The 19,298-nt window shown below is 45.3% G+C and overlaps 1 protein-coding gene across 2 annotated transcripts; it reads right to left on the reverse strand.

Annotated features, from left to right (window-relative positions):
* Positions 1-606: 606 nt before the first annotated feature.
* On the reverse strand, positions 607-16,267 carry LOC309399271 (polypeptide N-acetylgalactosaminyltransferase 9). Of its 2 annotated transcripts, XM_081966961.1 has the most exons (6): positions 16,233-16,267; positions 10,201-10,386; positions 9,282-9,419; positions 7,230-7,325; positions 6,140-6,307; positions 607-1,698 (listed from the first exon to the last, which is right to left on the reverse strand). In XM_081966961.1, exons 2-6 carry the CDS (start codon positions 10,363-10,365, stop codon positions 1,552-1,554), a joined length of 714 nt encoding a protein of 237 aa, XP_081823087.1. In that variant the 5' UTR covers positions 10,366-10,386; positions 16,233-16,267; the 3' UTR covers positions 607-1,551. The 2 variants fall into 2 exon arrangements, with proteins under 2 accessions (XP_081823087.1, XP_081823088.1); XM_081966962.1 differs by lacking the exon at positions 16,233-16,267 and having other exon boundaries at positions 10,201-10,391.
* Positions 16,268-19,298: the final 3,031 nt, after the last annotated feature.

The following is a 19,298-nucleotide window of genomic DNA, read 5'->3' on the forward strand; positions in this document are numbered from 1 at the left end:
TCTGTTAGAAACAGTGTAGTGTCTCCTGCTTAGGCAGGAGGTTGGACTAGATGACCTGCAAGGTCCCTTCCAACTCTATAAATCTGTACCTGCATCCATTTCTTAAGGCTACGCAATTCAGATCCAAAACCATCTCCTGCGGGAGCTGTGACGTCAAAAGCTGCACAGGTAGTCCTCAACCTACGACCAGAATGGAGCCTACCATTTCTGTTGCTAGGCGAGACATTGGTTAAGGGAGTTTTGCACCATCCGGCGACCTTTCGTGCCGCCGTTGTTAAGAGAATCACTGCAGTTGCTCAGTTAGCAGCCCGGTTGTTAAACGAATCGGACTCTCCCATGGATGCTGCTTGTCAAAAGATCGCCAATGGGGATCTCGTGACTCCTAGGCAGAGCAACCGTCATAAATACGAGCCAGTTGTCAAGCGTCTGAGTTTTGATCACGCAACCAGGGCGATGCTCGTTAGTGAGAATAATGGCCCTAAGTCACATTTTTTCAGTGCCGTTGTAGCTTCGGATGGTCAGTAAATGAACTGTTTGTAAGTCGAGGACTACCTGGACTTAAACTCGTGAGTAGCCCCACCACCACCAGACTCCCCCAAAAGCAAATGGTGCTAGGACGAAAATCAATACGGTCAATTGAAATTTAATGCCAAATGAATGAAATGCAGCCGATAGGATGAGTCCCCAGGTGCTCCTTCCAACCTGTTGGGAAAATATTACAATTTGACAGAAATGTTTGGAGGCCCTGGTGGTCCATCGGCCTCCAAGTCCACTTGCTGGAAGCAGATCGTGTCTCATGGTTTTTTTGTGGGGTGTGTGCGTTGGAGGGCAGGGTCATTTATTTACAGGGTATTCGCTCTCGCCTTTGGGGTGCTTTTGAAAGAGTTTGTCAGGCATGCTGAAGTTGTGTGTGGACTTCCCAGTTCTCCAGGACAGGAAGCGCAGTAGAAAAGGCACATGGGCTCTGTTTCACCACAAGACTTGTGCATCCAGCCAGAAAACCTAAAGCTACAAAATCCGCCCGGGACAGGATCGTCTTCAGCGAGGCACCAGATCCTACCAAATCACCCCAAATATGTCGACCCTCCCTATTCTCGCCCACCCCACACCCCCAATTCCATGAGTCCCGAAGCAAAGTTTGATTCTATTGTCTTATCTTTGATCCATCAGAAAGAAACACGAGAAAAGTTGGACAAGTCTTCCTTGGTCACCCAACGACACACAAAGATCAGTTGGGGGTAGCTTCTGATTGACATGGGGCAGGTGAAGGTTCCCTAGACTGACCCTCCTATAGAATCAACCCAACGAAGTCTATCGAGGAACGAGCCCCAGGTTGGTGTTCTCCTTGGCGTCAGTTTTTTCGACATCGACAAGGCCAGTCCACGTTGTTCCTTTAAAATAAAAAGTAAGAATAACACCCCAAAACTGTACGCTGGCCTCCTTTCTTATCGGCATCAAAATTTCTTCATCGGAATCCTATTTAATCTACAACCATCGGAGAGATTAAGCACATGGGATTTGGAGAAAAGGCGTTCTTTTTAAGCTTGGAGATCAATGCCTTCCGTGTTTTATCCAGTTTCTGATCATCCATTTTTGCCCCGAGCATCTTTGTACTACCAATCTAAGTCCGAAGTTGGCATCTTTAGACATTTCTACTTCTAGACACCGGCCAGTATCTCTGTTGATGATGGGTCCGTTCTGTTAAGGAAGGAAAATGAAGGGTGGTAAGTTTTCAAAGACAAGCCAAGAGAAAACCAAAATAATACAAATCACCCCAAAGATATGGCCGGATTAAAAGGCTCTTTTGTAAATGCTACGATCAATTGGGTGAAGTAGAATTCCAAACAGATATTCAAAAAAATGGCAGAGAAGATAAATCATCATTAAGCAGGTCAAATCCCAGCATTGTTAAGCAGCTTAAGGTAAAGGTTCCTCTCGCACATATGTGCTAGCTGTTCCTGACACTAGGGGGCGGTGCTCATCTGCGTTTGAAAGCCGAAGAGCCAGTGCTGTCCGAAGACATCTCCGTGGTCGTGTGGCCGGCAGGACTCAAAGCCGAAGGTGCACAGAACGCTGCTACCTTCCCACCACTGCGTCCCTCTAAGCAGCTGATGATATGTCTACCTTAGATCTTTTCCTGACCTCGATTCTTCCACCCTCAGGCTTTTTATTATTGGCCTTCAGCTGATATCAAACTGAGGGAAGGATTGTGCAAAATATAAAAAGAGGATAGACCAAACAAGTTAGCATTGGTCTAAAAAAATTCTGTAAAGTGATCTTAAGATTAGAGGAGCCATCAAAGTAAGTCAAGAGAGGGACCTCCTGTTGGCTTTAGCAGGGATGTGATCTGTATCAACCTCTGAAAGTCTTTTCTTATAAAATGATCAGGTCAGGACCTTAAATAATAGACTAGTCCTAAGTAGATTCAATTCCCATGGAACAAGCCATGGGAATTGAATCTAGAATAATAGAGTTGAAAGGGACTTGGAGGGTCTCTAAGTCCAACCCTCTAACCAAGCAAGAGACCTTATACCATCCCAGACAAATGGACGTCCAGTCTCTTCTGGAAGGCCTTCAATGATGGATCACCCACAACTTCTGGAGACAAGCCATTCCACTGAATCATTGTTTTCACTGTCAGGAAATTTCTCCTTAGTTCTAGGTTACTTCTCTCCTTGATTAGTTTCCACCCATTGCTTCTTGTCCTGCCTTCAGGGGCTTTAGATAATAGTTTGACTCCCTCTTCCACTGCGGCATTGCCTCAAGTACTGCTAATATCTATCCATATGTCTGTCTGTCTGTCTGTCTGTCTGTCTGTCTGTCTGTATATCTATCTCTATCATCTATCTATCTATCTATCTATCTATCTATCTATCTATCTATCTATCTATCTATCTATCTATCTACCTACCTACCTACCTACCTACCTACCTACCTACCTACCTACCTATCTATCTGGCTATCTATCTGTCTATATCTGCCTGCCTGCCTGCCTGCCTGCCTACCTACCTATCTATCTGGCTATCAGCTATCAGCTATTTAGCTATCTATCATCTATCTATCATCTATCTATCTGTCTGTCTGTCTGTGTCCGTCCATCCATCCATCCGTCCGTCCGTCCATCCATCCATCCATCCATCCATCCATCCATCCACCTACCTACCTACCTACCTACCTACCTACCTACCTACCTACCTATCTATCTATCTGGCTATCTATCTGTCTATATCTGCCTGCCTGCCTGCCTGCCTGCCTACCTACCTATCTATCTGGCTATCAGCTATCAGCTATTTAGCTATCTATCATCTATCTATCATCTATCTATCTGTCTGTCTGTCTGTGTCCGTCCATCCATCCATCCATCCATCCATCCATCCATCCATCCATCCATCCATCCATCCACCCACCCACCCACCCACCTACCTACCTACCTACCTACCTACCTACCTATCTATCTATCTGGCTATCTATCTGTCTATATCTGCCTGCCTGCCTGCCTGCCTGCCTACCTACCTATCTATCTGGCTATCAGCTATCAGCTATTTAGCTATCTATCATCTATCTATCATCTATCTATCTGTCTGTCTGTCTGTGTCCGTCCATCCATCCATCCATCCATCCATCCATCCATCCATCCATCCATCCATCCATCCATCTATCTATCTATCTATCTATCTATCTATCTGTCATCTATATCTCATCTATCCATTCAAGCATCTATCTTCATCCATCCATCCATCTTATCCAGCCATCAGAATGGAATAGAATCGAATCGAATAGAATAGAATATGGAAGGGACCTTGGAGATCTTCTAGCCCAACCCTCTGCTCTGGCAGGAGAACTTATACTATTTCAGGTAAGTGGCTATCCAATCTGTTCTTAAAAACCTCCAGTGATGAAGCCCTCATGATTTCTGAAGGCAAGCTCTTCCATTGGTTAATTGTCTTCCCTGTTAGGAAGTTTCTCCTTAATTCCAAGTTGCTTCTCTCCTTGATTAGTTTCCACCCATTGCTTCTTCTCCTGCCCTCAGGTGCCTTGGAGAATAGCTTGACTCCCTCTTTTTTGTGGCAACCCCTGAGATATCGGGAGACTGCTATCATGTCTCCCCTAGTCCTTCTTTCTATTAGACTAGACATAACCAGTTCCTGCAACCGTTCTTCATACGGTTTAGCCTCTTTATTTACTTCTCAATATATTTAGAGATACATTCAACCGCATCATTCTTAGCAAGCATCTTGATCAGAACATTTTGGGTCCCAGACCTCTGAACTCTCAAATTTGCAGCCGGACTTGAATAGGACTTAAATAATTGCTACTAGATGGAGTGAGGAAGGGACACCCTCCTAGCTCCGATGAAAATGGAAAAAAAGCAAGCAAAATATGGAAATTGCACGCTGTAGGATTTAGAAGGGAAAGAAAAATGGGCACGCTGGGATTACTCTGCTGACTGTTACAATGGAGAAGGAGATAGCCAGAATATTAGATTTTCAAAAATGGAACATGTGGAGGCCTGTGTTATGTGCTGGTGTGGGGAAGAATTTAAAAGCTTGGCTTTGTGTGCTGAAAAATTTGAACCAGAGGAAAAGGCTGCCTCAAAGGTGACTGTGCCGTGAAAAAAAAGACAAGCTAGGGAAGAGTTAAATATGCAGCTTTCTCCTTCCAAACGCAAACTCTTCTGCTAGGGACTGGCATTGCTTGCAGGCACCAGGAAAAGAGAGAGTCCCCCCCCCCCCAAAAATGTAATCAAAATGACTGATTGCTTTATTTCTCTTAAATGGAAAATCAAATTGTTTGAGACTCTTCATAATAATAGGAACCAGCAGGGGAATATTTCTATATGCCAGTGTGTTCTTTTTCATGTATGTTTCCCTTTCCTGGCGTGGAATGCTGGCTAGAGATGTAAGTCTAACTTCATTTCAGCCTCCATTTCAGTTCCCAGAATTCCAGAGAACTCCCATGATACTCAGCTCCCAGAATTCTAGAAAAGTTCCAGAATCCTCAGCTTCCAGAATTCGAGAAAACTCCCAGAATCATCAGCTCCCAGAATTTGAGAATTCCCAGAATCATCAGCTTCCAGAATTCCAAAAAACTCCCAGAATCCTCAGCTCCCAGAATTCCAGAGAGGTCCCAGAAACCTCAGCTCTCAGAATTTGAGAACTCCCAGAATTTCAGAGAACTCCAAAATCCTTAGCTGCTAGAATTCAATAATTCTCAGAATCCTCAGCTCCAGAATTCAAGAACTCCCAGAATCCTTAGCTCCCAGAATTCGAGAACTCCCAGAATCCTCAGCATTCACGCAGCTCCCAGAATCCCATGGAATTTCCAGGGTTCTCAACTCCCATGGTGGTTGAGAGTTGTAGGAACAGGAATCTCAATACGTTTGGAAAGAAATAAGTTGGCAATGACTTGGGAAGTGTAATACTTGAACAGAATAAAAACTCCCTTTCAGTTCCACACTTATAGCTGTGGGGTCTTTGGTGCCCTCTGAGTTTGGTGGTTTTCTTGCAGATGTTTCATGACCAAACTAGCTAACGTCATCAGTGGTAGAGGAGAGTGGTGATAATCTGATAGCACTGAAGATATTATTACCTAATTGGATCGTGAAACTTCTGGAAAAAAGTATCAGCCAAGCTTGGGGAGCACCAAGTACCCTACAGGTCTTCTCCTCTTCTTCACCTCCCTCCTCTTCCTCCATTCTGCAAACTTCTAGCACTGATGCTGCTGCCTAGTTGGGTTATGAAATGTCTGCAAGAAAACCACCAAGCTCAGGGAGCACCAAAGACGCCACGGTTCTCGTCCTTGTCCTCCTTATCTCCTCCTCCTCCTCCTCCTTTTCCCCTCCTCCACATTGCAAACCCCACTCTCTTTTAATACTGATGATGTTGCCTAATTTGGTCATGAAATGACAGCAAAAAAAAAACATAACCCAAGGAGCACCAAGGACCACACAGTCCTCCTCTGTGCAAAACTCACTCCCTTCTAGCACTGATGACGTTCCCTAGTTGGATCATGAAACGTCCTGCAAGAAAGCAACCAAGCTCAGAGAGCATCAAATACCCCACAGTCTCATCCTTCAGATGCAACTATTCTCTTCTATCAGTATCCCTTATATCTATATACTCCGACGTGCCTCTCATACCTGTGTGAAGTCCCAGAGTCGCTGGGTTGGTCTCAGCGTATCTTCGCATTTCTTCAGTGCGGGGGTCCTTCCTTTCCCATCATCTATGAGACATTTTGAGTCGGGTAGGAACGCCGTGGATCCCAGGGGGCCCAGTTGCAACAATCCTTGGGTGCTGTAACGGACGAGCTGAGATCGAAACCAAAGCAAAGATAATAAGACCACAGTTAAATCTAGCACCACCACAAATGCAACAAGAGAGCTGTTGTGGCCCGCCAGCGTCCAGTGGAGCTGGCAGCAGATTCGGAGAGTGAGGAGGTTGGGGAGGGACATGGGCCAGTCCTGGAGTCCGGGGAAGGCTCTGATGAGGGCTCTGTGTCGGAGGCAGAGATGGGGCCAGGGCTGTCTGACAGTTATCAGCTACCTTCAGAGTCGGACATCAGTGGGGCAGAAGAACAGCTGGAGCCTGTTCCCAGTGTGCACATGGGCAGAGTTGCCAGACGAAGGGAAGAGTTAAAGAACTTGGGAGTAAGGCCATAGGTGGACAATGAATGGCCCCTCCCAGAGGAAATAAAAGAGGAGCGAAAGGGGAGTGGAGTTTGCAGGAGACCATTAGTTCACTTCATTGGTTTGTGACTCTCTGAGACTCCTTGCAAAAGTTTTGCAGATATCCGCCTGGCAGCTCTCCAAGGCAGATAAGGTCTGTGACTGTAAATCCTCCCTCGAAAGACTTTGCTGGATGGGAAGGAGCAGAATTCACAGTCAGCTAATAAAAGGTTTTTGTTGTTGGGACAAGGAGTTTGCTTCAGTCTCTTGGGAAGCCTCGGTCAGAACAAGAGCTGCTAAAACTTTAGCTCTCATCTCACTGTTCAACTCCCACCTCTTTAACATTGATCCTCCTCACCCAAATCCATGAGGTCTTGACTTTGTGGCCAAGGGACACAAGCCTGTTTTACATCAAATGTGCCTCTTAGTTTGGTTAAAGGTTCCTCAAGACTTTGTGCTCCCTTGCTCAACCTCCAGCCTCAAACTTAGCTTGAGAATTAGTTCTCCTTCTCAAAAGGGAAGGTCTCACTTGACCTCAGAAGAGCAATTCAAGGTGTGTTTTTACCTGGGAAGACATTCCGTGGCATGGATAGAGGATGGCTTTATTGTCGTCTTCTGCACCTTGGTCCAAGCAGTATCCACTAGCTTTGCTGTTGCGTACCTGAAATCAAAAGCAAGGCAGATAAGAGGTGAAGGGGAAAGAAAGAGAGAGAGAAAGGAAGGAAGGAAGGAAGGGAGAGAAAGCGAAAAGAGAAAGAAAGAAAAAGAAAGGAAAGAGGGAGGGAGGGAGGAAGAAAAGGAGGAAGGAAGGAATAGAAAGAGGAGAGAGAGAGGGAGGGAGAGAAAGTAACTCTATGAAGATTCTCAATCATCCAGGTCATGGTTGTCCCAGAGGTGCTTTTTTCAGGAGACAACTGGACGAGGGAGGGAGGGGGAGAGAGAGAGAGGAGAAGAGAAGGAAGGAAGGAAGAAAAAAGAAAGAAGAAAGAAAGGAAGGAAGAAGGAAAAAAGGAAGGAAGGCAGGAAGGAAGAGAGAGAAAGTGAAAAGAGAGAGAAAAAGAAAGAAAGAAAGAAAAAAAAGAGAGGGAGGAAGAAAGGAAGGGAGGAAGGAAGAGAAAGAGGAGAGAGAGATAGGTAGAGAAAATAAGTCAGTCTATGAAGATACTCAGTCATCCAGGTCATAGTTGTCCCAGAGGTGCTTTTTTCAGGAGACAACTGGACGAGAGAGGGGGAGGGGGAGGGAGAGGGAGAGAGAGAGTGGAGGAGAGAAGGAAGGAAGGAAGAAAAAAGAAGGAAGGAAGGGAAAAAGGAAGGAAGGCAAGAAGGAAGAGAGAGAAAGTGAAGAGAGAGAAAGAAAAAGAAAGGAAAGAAAAAAGAAAGAAAGAAAAAGAGAGGGAGGAAGAAAGGAAGAAAAGAAGGGAGGAAGGAAGGGAAAGAGGAGAGAGAGAGAGAGGTAGAGAAAGTAAATCTATGAAGATTCTCAGTCATCTAGGTCATAGTTGTCCCAGAGGTGCTTTTTTCAGGAGACAACTGGACGAGAGAGAGGGAGGGGGAGGGAGAGAGAGAGAGGAGGAGAGAAGGAAGGAAGGAAGAAAAATGAAAGAGAAAAAAAGAAGGAAAAAAGAAAAGAAAGAAAAAAAGGTACATCTCAAACAGTTGTGCTATTCTGCTTTGGTAATTGATGAATTCCCTCTTTGAAGTTGGCCTGACATTATGGACCATGGATGGAGACTCAACCCAGGTCTCCCAACTCCCAAAACCGTGACATCACCCTGTCTCCTATCGAACTAGCCTTCCGCTGGGATGAACCAGAAATCCAAACCAAACTGCAGCCGATGAATGCTCTCTTATCCCATTTCCCAGCCAAGAGTTGTTTAAAAAAAAGTTATGGCCCCTTCGCCGAGAGTAATAAAACCGAAGAAGAATGGCTTTAAATAAATAAGCCAAAACTCTCCGGGATCAAACTTGGCTGGAACAAGACGAGCATCTCAGAACCGAAGTGAATCTTCTCTTCTGAAAAGACGATAAAAAATACCGTTTCATCGCCCATCGCAAACGCCGAGGTCAGGAAGCAGGGAGTCCTCTGTGTTCCCGCAATGTGCTTCCAGCGTTGAAGTGGGAACAGTGTTGCTTTACGACACATGATATTGTTATTCAGGAGTGAAGATAGTAGCCTGTGTCGTGGTTGTTGTTGTTTTTATGACCCAGGCTTTTAAAAATAAATAAATAAATGGAGTGTTTCGATGGATGGGAAATATATTTTTACAACCTCTCGGTGTGTTTTATATCCTCGCTCGTATATTTAACAGTTCCGTTGACAAGAGGCCAACGGCGAAGAGGCTCGTTTTTATTAGGATGTCTTTGAGCAGGAAAATAAAAATAATAAGCTATCTTCCGAATCGCAATTCCAGGAGACAACCAGCAAGAAGGGGTCCGGTTGTACATCACACTCGAAATCTGATTAGCAATTACGGTTGGGCAGCGTAAATAGGAGCGCCGAGCCAAAATCGTCTTGGCAATTTCTCAAAAATGGCTTCCCCCCCCCCTCCCTGGTTGAAGGAGTAATAAAGCAATAAAACAGAACAATAGATTTCAGAGATGGGAATTCGCACGTTACCTCTCCGTAGGTGATGGTGTTGTTGTAAACCCTCATTTCAGGGTAGACGTTCTCCAAGTACCACTTAAAACTCCGGCACTGCAGACGTTGCCGTAAAGCAACCCTTTCTGACACGTCTCCGAAGTCAACGCCAGGGTTCTGGGATACACAAAACCACAAAACAAGATTCTACCCAGCTTGTTCTCCAGTTCACACAATCGTTGACTTGGTCTACAGCCCCGTTCTTCTGCCAACCTACCCAATCCCCATCCATCCATCCCCCTTCCTTTCCCTTCCCTTCCTTCCTTTTTTCCTTCCTTCCCATTGTCTTTCCTTCCTCCCTCCCTTCCCTCCCTCTCCTTTCCTTCCTTCTTTCCTTTTCTTCCTTCCCTTCCTTTCCATTGTCTTTCCTCCCTCTCATTCCTTCCTTCCCTTCCTTCCCATTGTTTTTCCTCCCTCCCTCCCTTCCCTCCCTCTCCTTCTTTTCCTTTCCCTTCCTTCCCTTCCTTCCTTCCCATTATCTTTCTTCCCTCCCTCCCTTTCCTCCTCCTATTCCTTCCTTCCCTTCCTTCCCATTATTTTTCCTCCTTCCCTCCCTCTCCTTCCTTTCCTCTTTCCTTTCTTTCCTTCCCATTGTCTTTCCTCCCTCCCTCCCCTCCCTCCCCTTCCTTTCCTCCTTCCTTTCCTTCCCTTCCCTTCCCTTCTTTCCTTCCTTCCTAACCAACGTAAGCAGTTTCTGAATCTAGAGATGCTCTTTAAAAACCAGAAATAAATATTAATTAAATCTCAGCAGAATCGGGTAGGGAGGGTGGAGTGGTATCATAAAAGGCAGAAGCACTTCAATTGAGGTTTCACCAAGTGACTGGTCTATCCTCTTGACTGATAAGCAGAATTCAGGAATGTTCCATTCGTGGGAAAGAGGCCTTGCCCCCCCCCTTACCGTCATTGGTATGTTCCACGCCATGTACACGTGGGATTTGAAGTCGTCCATCCACACTTCAGCCGCACGGAGGGCGTTGCGCTTGGCATAGTAGTCGATGTCATTGTTGTAAGGTTTCTTGGTGCGCTCAATGTGAGCCACCCGGGAGCAAGGCAGGACTTCCATGCTCCCGCCACACTGCCAGACCTGCGGGAAAAGTTACGGCTGTTATATGACGGCGGATAAAAATCGGTCGTTGAGAATGGTTTTGAAGACGAGAATGGGCTGCGTCATGATTAAGTGTCCTAGAATGCAGAATCATAGGGCTGAGAGGGGCCCCAGCGGTGTCTACCGTATTTTTCAGACTATAAGACGCACCGGTGTATAAGACACACCGAGATTTCAAAGAGGTAAGTAAGAAAAAAAGTTTTTGCCTTCCCCCAGCCCCCAGCAACCCTCTGCAGGCTTCAGCAGGGCTGGGACAAGGCAAAAAAGCCTCTGTTTTCATGAAAAAAACAGCCGTTTTTCACACAAACGGGGGCATTTTTGCCTTGCTGAAGCCTGCAGAGGGTTGCTGGGAGCTGGGGGAAGGCAAAAAAAAGCCTCTATTTTTGTGGGGAAAAAAGCCCACTTTACGCAAAAATGGGATGTGGGGACGGGGCTTCGGGAGGCCAAAAATGACTGTATTGGGTGTATAAGACGCACCAACATTTCCACCCTCTTTTAGTGTGGGGGGGGAAGGTGTGTCTTATACTCTGAAAAATACAATAATTTCTTTTTTTTAAAAAAAAGTTTTATTTTTTCTTTCCATGTACAATTCACAAATATACATTCTTGTAGATACTATTAAGATTTATCTGTTGACTTCTAGCATTTATCACAATCTGCTTAAGAATGTAAAAGACACAACTGGGATCACTTTTTTGCCCCCCTGCATCTCCATCTTATTTTGCAACAACCTTATTCCTTCCTTCTTCCCAACGTCCCTTCTCTACCTTCTTCTCTCCTCCTCTCCTAATTCAGGTTTTGCAAGTGCAGTTTTCCACCCTTGACCTTAGCCAGTAAGGGAAAGGGAAAAGTTCCCCTCGCACATATGTGCTAGTCATTCCCAACTCTAGCGGGCGGTGCTCATCTCCGTTTCAAAGCCGAAGAGCCAGCGCTGTCCGGAGACGTCTCCGTGGTCATGTGGTCGGCATGACTCAATGCTGAAGGCGCACGGAAAGCTGTTCCCTCCCCACCAAAGGTGGTCCCTATTTTTCTGTTTGCATTTTTACGGGCTTTCGAACTGCTAGGTTGGCAGAAGCTGGGACAAGTCACGGGAGCTCACTCCGTTACGCGACGCTAGGGATTCGAACTGCCGAATTGTCGATTTTTTCTGATCAACAAGCTCAGCGTCTTAGCCACTGAGCCACTGTGTCTCTTAGCCGGAGTCACCTTCAAAGAATGGGTTTGATCCACAAGTATCCCATGCGTTTGCCCCCCACCCCCACCCTGGTGTCCTCAGCTCCGAAATTAAACCAAATCCAATCCTTGAGCTATGGGCAATGCCACCCTCCGCCCCCTCGTCCAAGATTAAGTGAACAATGGGTGAGACTTTCCCAGGAGGAAGGCTCTCCAATTGCTAGGAATGCTGAAAACTGAATGTCAGTATTGATGTGGAGAGGCCTGATGAGGTGGTTCCTTCATTAAAAAGATCAACTTTTCCTTTCCTTTGCAAATGAAGGCTTCATTCACATAAATATCCTGCAGGGTTTTGATTTTCCTTTAGCCCTGGGGCTTTCTACATTTTTTTAAAGTTACATAAGACGTATTTATAACCCTCCCAAGATGGATGGTAATGCAATATGTTGAGACTAAAAAAAAAAAAGCATTAAACCACAGGCGTTAAGGGAAACGGTCCACCTCATCTATATATGCAAGGCAAATAGTTATTTATTCAATCTACATTTTCTCAACGCCAAAATCTCCCTGAGGTTTCTCAAGTTTTCTTCCCTTGCAAAAGGAAAGAAGGAAGGAAAGGAAGGAAGGAAGGAAGGGAGAAAGTAGAAAAGGAAGGAAGGAGGTGAAAAATAGGGAAGGAAGAGAGAAAGGAAGGAGGAAAGAAGGAAGGAAGGAAAGGAAAGAAGGAAGGAAGGGACAGTGAAAGGAAGGAAGGGATGAAGGAAGAAAGTAAAAAAGGAAGAAAGGGACAGAGAAAAAGGAAGGAAGGAAGAGAAAGAGAAAGGAAGGAAGAAAGTGGAAAAGGAAAGAAGGAAGGAAGAAAGGAAGAAGATTCGGTTTGTCTACTTCATTCTCAGAATGCATGAAAAAATTCTTTTAGATTTTCTCTTTGCAGGGTTTTTTTAAAACTTGTCTCTAGTGCTGATGGTGCAAAAAGTCATATTTGACCATTGTAGCTCTCAGACCTCAATTTTTGTCTATTTCTGACATTTTACAAAGCTTTTGGAGCTTCCTGACCTGAAAAAACCTTGTGAGATGATTTCCTTCCTTCCAAGCATGTTTCTTTGAGACTTAAATGGACCATGAGGAAATTACAGAGGGAAGATCAATCTACTATGAAAAATTAGGCCAGTTATGTACAGGTAGTCCTTGACCTCAGTTGAGGCTGTTGTTAAGTGAGTTTTGGCCCAGTGCAATAACACTTATATACTGCTTTCCAGCCCTCTCTAAGTGGTTTACAGAGTCAGCCTCTTGCCCCCAACAATGTGGGTCCTCATTTTACCCACTTTGGAAAGATGGAAGGCTGAGTCAACCTTGAGCCAGTCAGGATCAAACTGCTGGCAGTGGGCAGAGTTAGCCTGCAATACTGCATTCTAATCACTGTACAAGGAAGGAAGGAAGGAAGGAAGGAAGGAAGGAAGGAAGGAAGGAAGGAAGGAAGGAAGGAAGGAAGGAAGGAAGGAAGGAAGGAAGGAAAACACGTGTGAAGCGAACCAGTAGTAAAACTGGCAGCAACGCACCTCTGCATTGTACTGCAAACTAGGGCATGCAAAACCTTTGCCAGACCAATTCTTGAATGCAGCTCGTCTGCCTGGAATCCATACTGAATATTGTGTGAAGTTCCCAGAAGAGTATCTAATTAATTTACGAGCCTCGAGACAAAGTTCAAAAGAAATCCAATCATTTATTAGGATCGACATTCTGGCGTGAACTCCTGTGGAGCCAAAACTCCTTTCGCAGTTTCCCCCCCCCCATGCCAGCCTGATAATCGTCATGGCAGCGCTTTAGAAGTTGAGATATTGGACATGAATGCGATCAGGCGAGTCCAGAGGTATTTCACGAGAAGAGTCCTCCACTCCTCTGCTCGCAACAGAATCCTTGATGCCATCAGGCTCGAAATTTGGGGCTTGGACAACCTAGAACTAAGTCAACTAAGGTCTGACCTAAGCGCAGTACACAACAGGTAGGATGCTACAACGTCCTACCTGTCAACGACTACTTCGGCTTCAACTGCAATAATACGCGGGCAAACAACAGATACAAACTCAAGGTAAACTGCTCCAAACTCAATTGCAGAAAATACGACTTCAGCAACAGAGTGGTCGACGCCTGGAATGCTCTACCCGACTCCGTTGTTACATCCTCTAACCCCCGTAACTTTAACCTTAAACTCTCTACCGTGGATCTCACTCGTCTCGTACATGTTCGACAAATAAATAAATCTTTCAACTCTATAATTCTGTAGATCTGATCTAGGTATTGCTTGTTCCCTATTTCAAATATTTTTACATTACTGAAAGGAAACGAGGGTCAGACAAAAAAATGGTTAAGTATTGGCTGTTCTCAACCAGCCCAGCGAATATCAAGTCAAAAAGCATCTTTTGCTTATCCTGTCTTTAAAAAGAAAATAACACCAAGACTAAACCCTCATATGACAGCTGCTTGTTGACATTTCTAGAAGGTTAACTGTGTGGACCAAAAGTATTGAAAAGGCCCCCTCGTCAATGCAATATTTGACAGAGCAGGCTTTAGATCATAAGCAGAATTCAACCGGAGGAATCCTTGGTTGTTTTCTTGCAAACGTTCTATTACCCAACTAGGCAACGTCATCAATGCTAGAAGGCAGTGAGATTTGCAAAGAGGAAGAGGCGGTCTGTGGATCCTTGGTGGTCTCTGAGCTTGGTGGTTTTCTTGCAGATGTTTCATGACCCAACTAGGCAACATCATCAGTGCTAGAAGGGAGTGGGGTTTGTGGAGAGGAGGAGAAAGTAGAGGACTGTGCAATCCTTTGGTGCTCTCTGAACTTGGTTTTTTTCTTGCAGACATTTTATTACCCAACTAGGGAACATCATCAGTGCGGCTGCTGCTATTATCTAGTTTGTGTAACAAAACATCTGCAAGAAAACTCAGAGGGCATCAAAGACCCCTCATTTTAACCCTGAGCTGCAAAGATTCTTCTTTATCAGAATTCAAACTTGGAGGCGGGGGGGTGGGGGGAGGAGAGGCAAAAATACAAGAATTTAAAAGTTCTCCAGAAAATCACCTCCATATTTTTGTTTTCAAGTTCTGGTTAGTTTGTTGCTAACCAGGGAGAGGGGAAAAATCACTTTGCCATTTCTGTTTTTCAGATGAGCTTTTATGTCCTTTAAAAGCATTCACAGTTTGATCTGGCTATTAGCAGAAGTGATGGAGAAACGACGAAGATTTCGAAATAAGTACCCTAAGGCATTCATAAAGGTTCTGAAATGGGGAGAAATTATGGCTGGGATCCATCACGAGCACTCCATCTCAAAATGTTTCATTGCTGATCCTATTTGTAGCGGGATTCTGTCTTTCCCCCAAAATATATGATTCTAGAGCTGACACAAATGGATGCCGCATTTAGTGTTTCTGCTGAATCTTTGTAAACCTTTTGGCTTTTTCTGAAGGAAGTTTACAGAGAGGAAAAAAAACTGCAGTTGAAGAGGAGGGGGGAGATGATGATGAGGAGGAGGCAAAAAAAATTCAAACTTTGGCCAGACTGTTTTCAGATAATCCAATATTCTTGTCTACAGCTTTATTAAAAGGAGGAGGAGGAGGAGGAAAGAGGAGGAAGAGGAGGAGGAGAAGGAGGAGGAGGAAGGAGAAGGAAGAGGAGGAGGAGATGGAGAAGGAAGAGGATGAAAAAGAAGGAGGAGGAGAAGGGGGAGAAGGAGGAGGAAGAGGAAAAGGAAGGAGAAGGAAGAGGAGAAGAGGGAGAAGGAGGAGGACGAAGAAGAAGAAGAGGAGAAGGAGGAAGAGGAGGAAAGAGGAGGAGGAGAAGGAGAAGGGGAAGGAGGAGGACGAAGAAGAAGAGGAGAAGGAGGAGAATGAGAAGGGGAAGGGGGAGGAAGAGGAGGAGGAGATGGAGAAGGAAGAGGAGGAGGAAGGAGAAGGAAGAGGAGGAGGAGGAGGAGGAGGAGGAGGAGAAGAAGAAGAAGAAAAGAAGAAGAAGAAGAAGAAGAAGAAGAAGAAGAAGAAGAAGAAGAAGAAGAAGAAGAAGAAGAAGAAGAAGAAGAAGAAGAAGAAGAAGAAGAAGAAGAAGAAAAGAGCAGCAAAATAGCAGAGAATAGCAATCATGACTTTGAGGGGAGACAGTCTCTTGTTAACCTTATAGGAGAAAAATCCCTTAATCATGGCCAACACTGAAATATTTCCTAAAGAATTTTACACTCAGCATTCTTTATCTCTTTGAGGGTTTTATGAGCAGAGATAAATCAGGCAAATTAATAGTCTGGCACAATGGGAGGGAGAAGAAGATAAGATTAGGGGGGGGGAGGAAATAGGATTTTAAAAATGACCCACATATTTTAACCGCTAATCCAACCCTAAAAAAAAGAAAATAGTAAATCCATTTTGCGAGCCATTCTGACAAAGAACATCATTCTTCTGACTGGATGGGTTTAGAGATTGACCTAAAAAAAGATTCCCCCCCCCACCCTACGAGATAAGGTTCTTTTCTGTAAAGACAACTAAATCTCCCGTCTTTCTGAAACAATCAATTATATTTGAAGGAGGAAAGGAAGACAGGCGTGTTATTTAAAAGCGTCCCCAAAATACAGAAAAGAGAAAGGAAGGAAGCATCTTTGTCTTACACCGCTGAGCAATGGAATTCAGGACAGAAATCATAAGCAGGAGCGCTCAAAATACGGCCCGCGGGCCGTATCCGGCCCACCGGGACCGGGTCATTAATCTGGCTGGGCCATGACGCTGCCCCGCCCACATTGCCCTGTCCACATTGCCCCGCCCACCCACTGGCTCCCACACGTCTTCTGTGCATCCCGGCCTCCAGAGAGAGAGGGAGAGGGAGTGACACACACACACACACACACATTCCTCATACACGCCCCCCCCCCAAGGCAGTCACGTCCCTTCACTATCCTGCATTACACCTCCCGCCAGGAGCATAACAAATCAACGTTTAATTTGCGTGTATCGTTTGGCCTGCTAAATTCGCTACGTCCGTCCACCCAGTCACATGACCATCTAACCACACCTGCCCAGTCACATGACCACCTAGCCATGCCACGCCCCCCACCTGGTCTGGCTCCCCCAACAGTCTGAATTGGCCCCCTGTTTAAAAGGTTTGAGGACTCCTGCCGTAGAAGATGGCAGGCAAACAAACTTACTCAGCCTTTTCTCCTTCAGCAAAACATGTATTTAATATTGAAGCTAGAGGAGATAAGCTCGTTTATTTTAATTATCTCGCACTTCTAATAAGCTACTTCTAATAGAGGGCCTTCTTATGTTCCTTTATACCTATCTAGGGAGCTTCCGAAGTAAGCTAGCTCTGCTTCCTACTTGGTGGATACTCATCATTCTCTTCCGGGCCGCTCGGCATCCGTTCAGTTATTGGGGTTGATGAGGAGAAAGGGATTTTTGCATAAAGTGGACATTTTCAGCAGGGAGTTTTACTCAGTCCCACTTGCTACTCTAAGCTGAGGTGGATTTTGATGCAACCATCCTGGGACGTAGGCTGAGGACTTTTTGTTAAACATGAAATGGCGGCTCCATGATTCTAACTTCATGGGTTCCTGCTGTTTTAATTTTATTTTTCCTTCCTACTTCAGGAAAGGGGGAGGAGGAGAAGGAGGAGAAGGAGAAAGAGGAGAAGGCGGAGGAAAAAAATCAAACGTTGGCAGACTGTTTTTAGATAATCCAATATCCTTGTCTGGCAGCTTTATTAAGAACAGGAGGAGGAGGAGGACTTTGGGTCTTTGATGCTCTCTGAGCTTTTTTTTTTTTGTTTCATTATTCAACTATGTAATGTCCAGTGTTAGAAGAAAGAGGAGGAGGATAAGAAAAAAGAAGAAGAAGAAGAAGAAGAAGAAGAAGAAGAAGAAGAAGAAGAAGAAGAAGAAGAAGAAGAAGAAGAAAGGGGGAAGGGGGAAGGGGGAAGAAGAAAGGAAGAAGAAAGGAGGTAGGAGGAAGAGGAGAGGAGGAAGGAGGAAGAGGAGGAGAAGGAGGAGGAGAAAGGAGACGGGAGACTGAGAAGAAGAAGAAGAAGAAGAAGAAGAAGAAGAAGAAGAAGAGGAGGAGGAGGAGGAGGAGGAGGAGGAGGAGGAGGAGGGGGAGGAAGAAGAAAAAGAAGAAAGATTTTTCTAACTCAAAGCTAGAAAATCTACTTTCTTGATCTTCAATACTCAGCAAACATTGTTTTAACCTCATATTTCACACACACACCCCCACAGAGTGATGGGTGGCCAATTTTTTTTACTACTGGTTCGGGCATGTGAGGCTTCTGAGCATGTGCAGAAGAATCCAGGTGGGTGGGCGGAGCCTCCTGCCGCCACTACTACCAGTTTCCCCGATCCGGTCTGAACTGGGAGCAACCCACCTCTGCCCTCAAAGTCCAGTCCACCAGAAAGAGCAAATAAAAACCAACAGCCTTTTAGATCTATCGACCACTTTCTGCTCTCAAAAGGAATGAATATCATGAGGCTTTTAAGAAAACGGTATTTCTCTGCGAAGGCCATAATTTTCTCTCTCTGTGGCAAGTAGAGTTTTGCCCATGCAAGCTGCACAGACCGAACGAGAATATCTAGTACGGATCCATTTAGAGAAAGCCAAGATAGAAGTCAGGTTCCCACCGTATCATCAGAAGAAATTTTAAAGGCTCCAATTTCAGGCACAACAGGATTACAGACATTTTATCGAACACCGGACGAGTTTTCAATATTGATTTGCGATTACTTTATTTGTGTTTACAGCATTCCAGTCCTGCTGTTTTAATCAAAGTCCTCGAAATATCTAGACCAGGGGTGAAATCCAGCAGGTTCTGACAGGTTCTGGAGAACCGGTAGAGTAGATTTTAAGTAGTTCAGAGAACTGGTAGCGGAAACTTTGAGTAGTTCAGAGCCCCTGCAAATGCCACTTCTTGCTGGCTCCAGAGTATGAAGGGAATGGGGATTTTGCAGTATCCTTCCCCTGGAGTGGGGAGGGAACGGGAATTTTGCAGTATCCTTCCCCTGGAGTGGAAAGGAATGGGGATTTTGCAGTATTCTTCCCCTGGAGTGGGGAGGGAATGGGGATTTTGCAGTATACTTCCCCTGGAGTGGGGAGGGAATGGAGATTTTGCAGTATCTTTCCCCTGGAGGGGGGAGGGAACAGAGATTTTGCAGTATCCTTCCCCTGGAGTGGGGAGGGAATGGGGATTTTGCAGTATCCTTCCCCTGGAGTGGGGAGGGAATGGGGATTTTGCAGTATACTTCCCCTGGAGTGGGGAGGGAATGGAGATTTTGCAGTATCTTTCCCCTGGAGGGGGGAGGGAACAGAGATTTTGCAGTATCCTTCCCCTGGAGTGGGGAGGGAATGGGGATTTTGCAGTATCCTTCCCCTGGAGTGGGGAGGGAATGGAGATTTTACAGTATCCTTTCCCTGGAGTGGGAAGGAATTGAGATTTTGCAATATCCTTCCCCTGGAGTGGGGAGGGAATGGGGATTTTGCAGTATCCTTCCCCTGGAGTGGGGAGGGAACGGGGATTTTGCAGTATCTTTCCCCTGGATTGGGGAGGGAACTGGAATTTTCTGAGAGTGAGAACAATTAACCAACGGAACAGAAGTTGCCTTCCGAAGTTGTGGGAGCTTCATCCTTGGAAAATTTCAAGAAGAGACTGGACTGCCGTCTGTCAGAAATGCTGTAGGGTCTCCTGATTGGGTGGG

This window comes from Natrix helvetica (assembly GCF_964273705.1).
Source record: "Natrix helvetica genome assembly, chromosome: 14".
NCBI lineage: Eukaryota > Metazoa > Chordata > Lepidosauria > Squamata > Natricidae > Natrix > Natrix helvetica.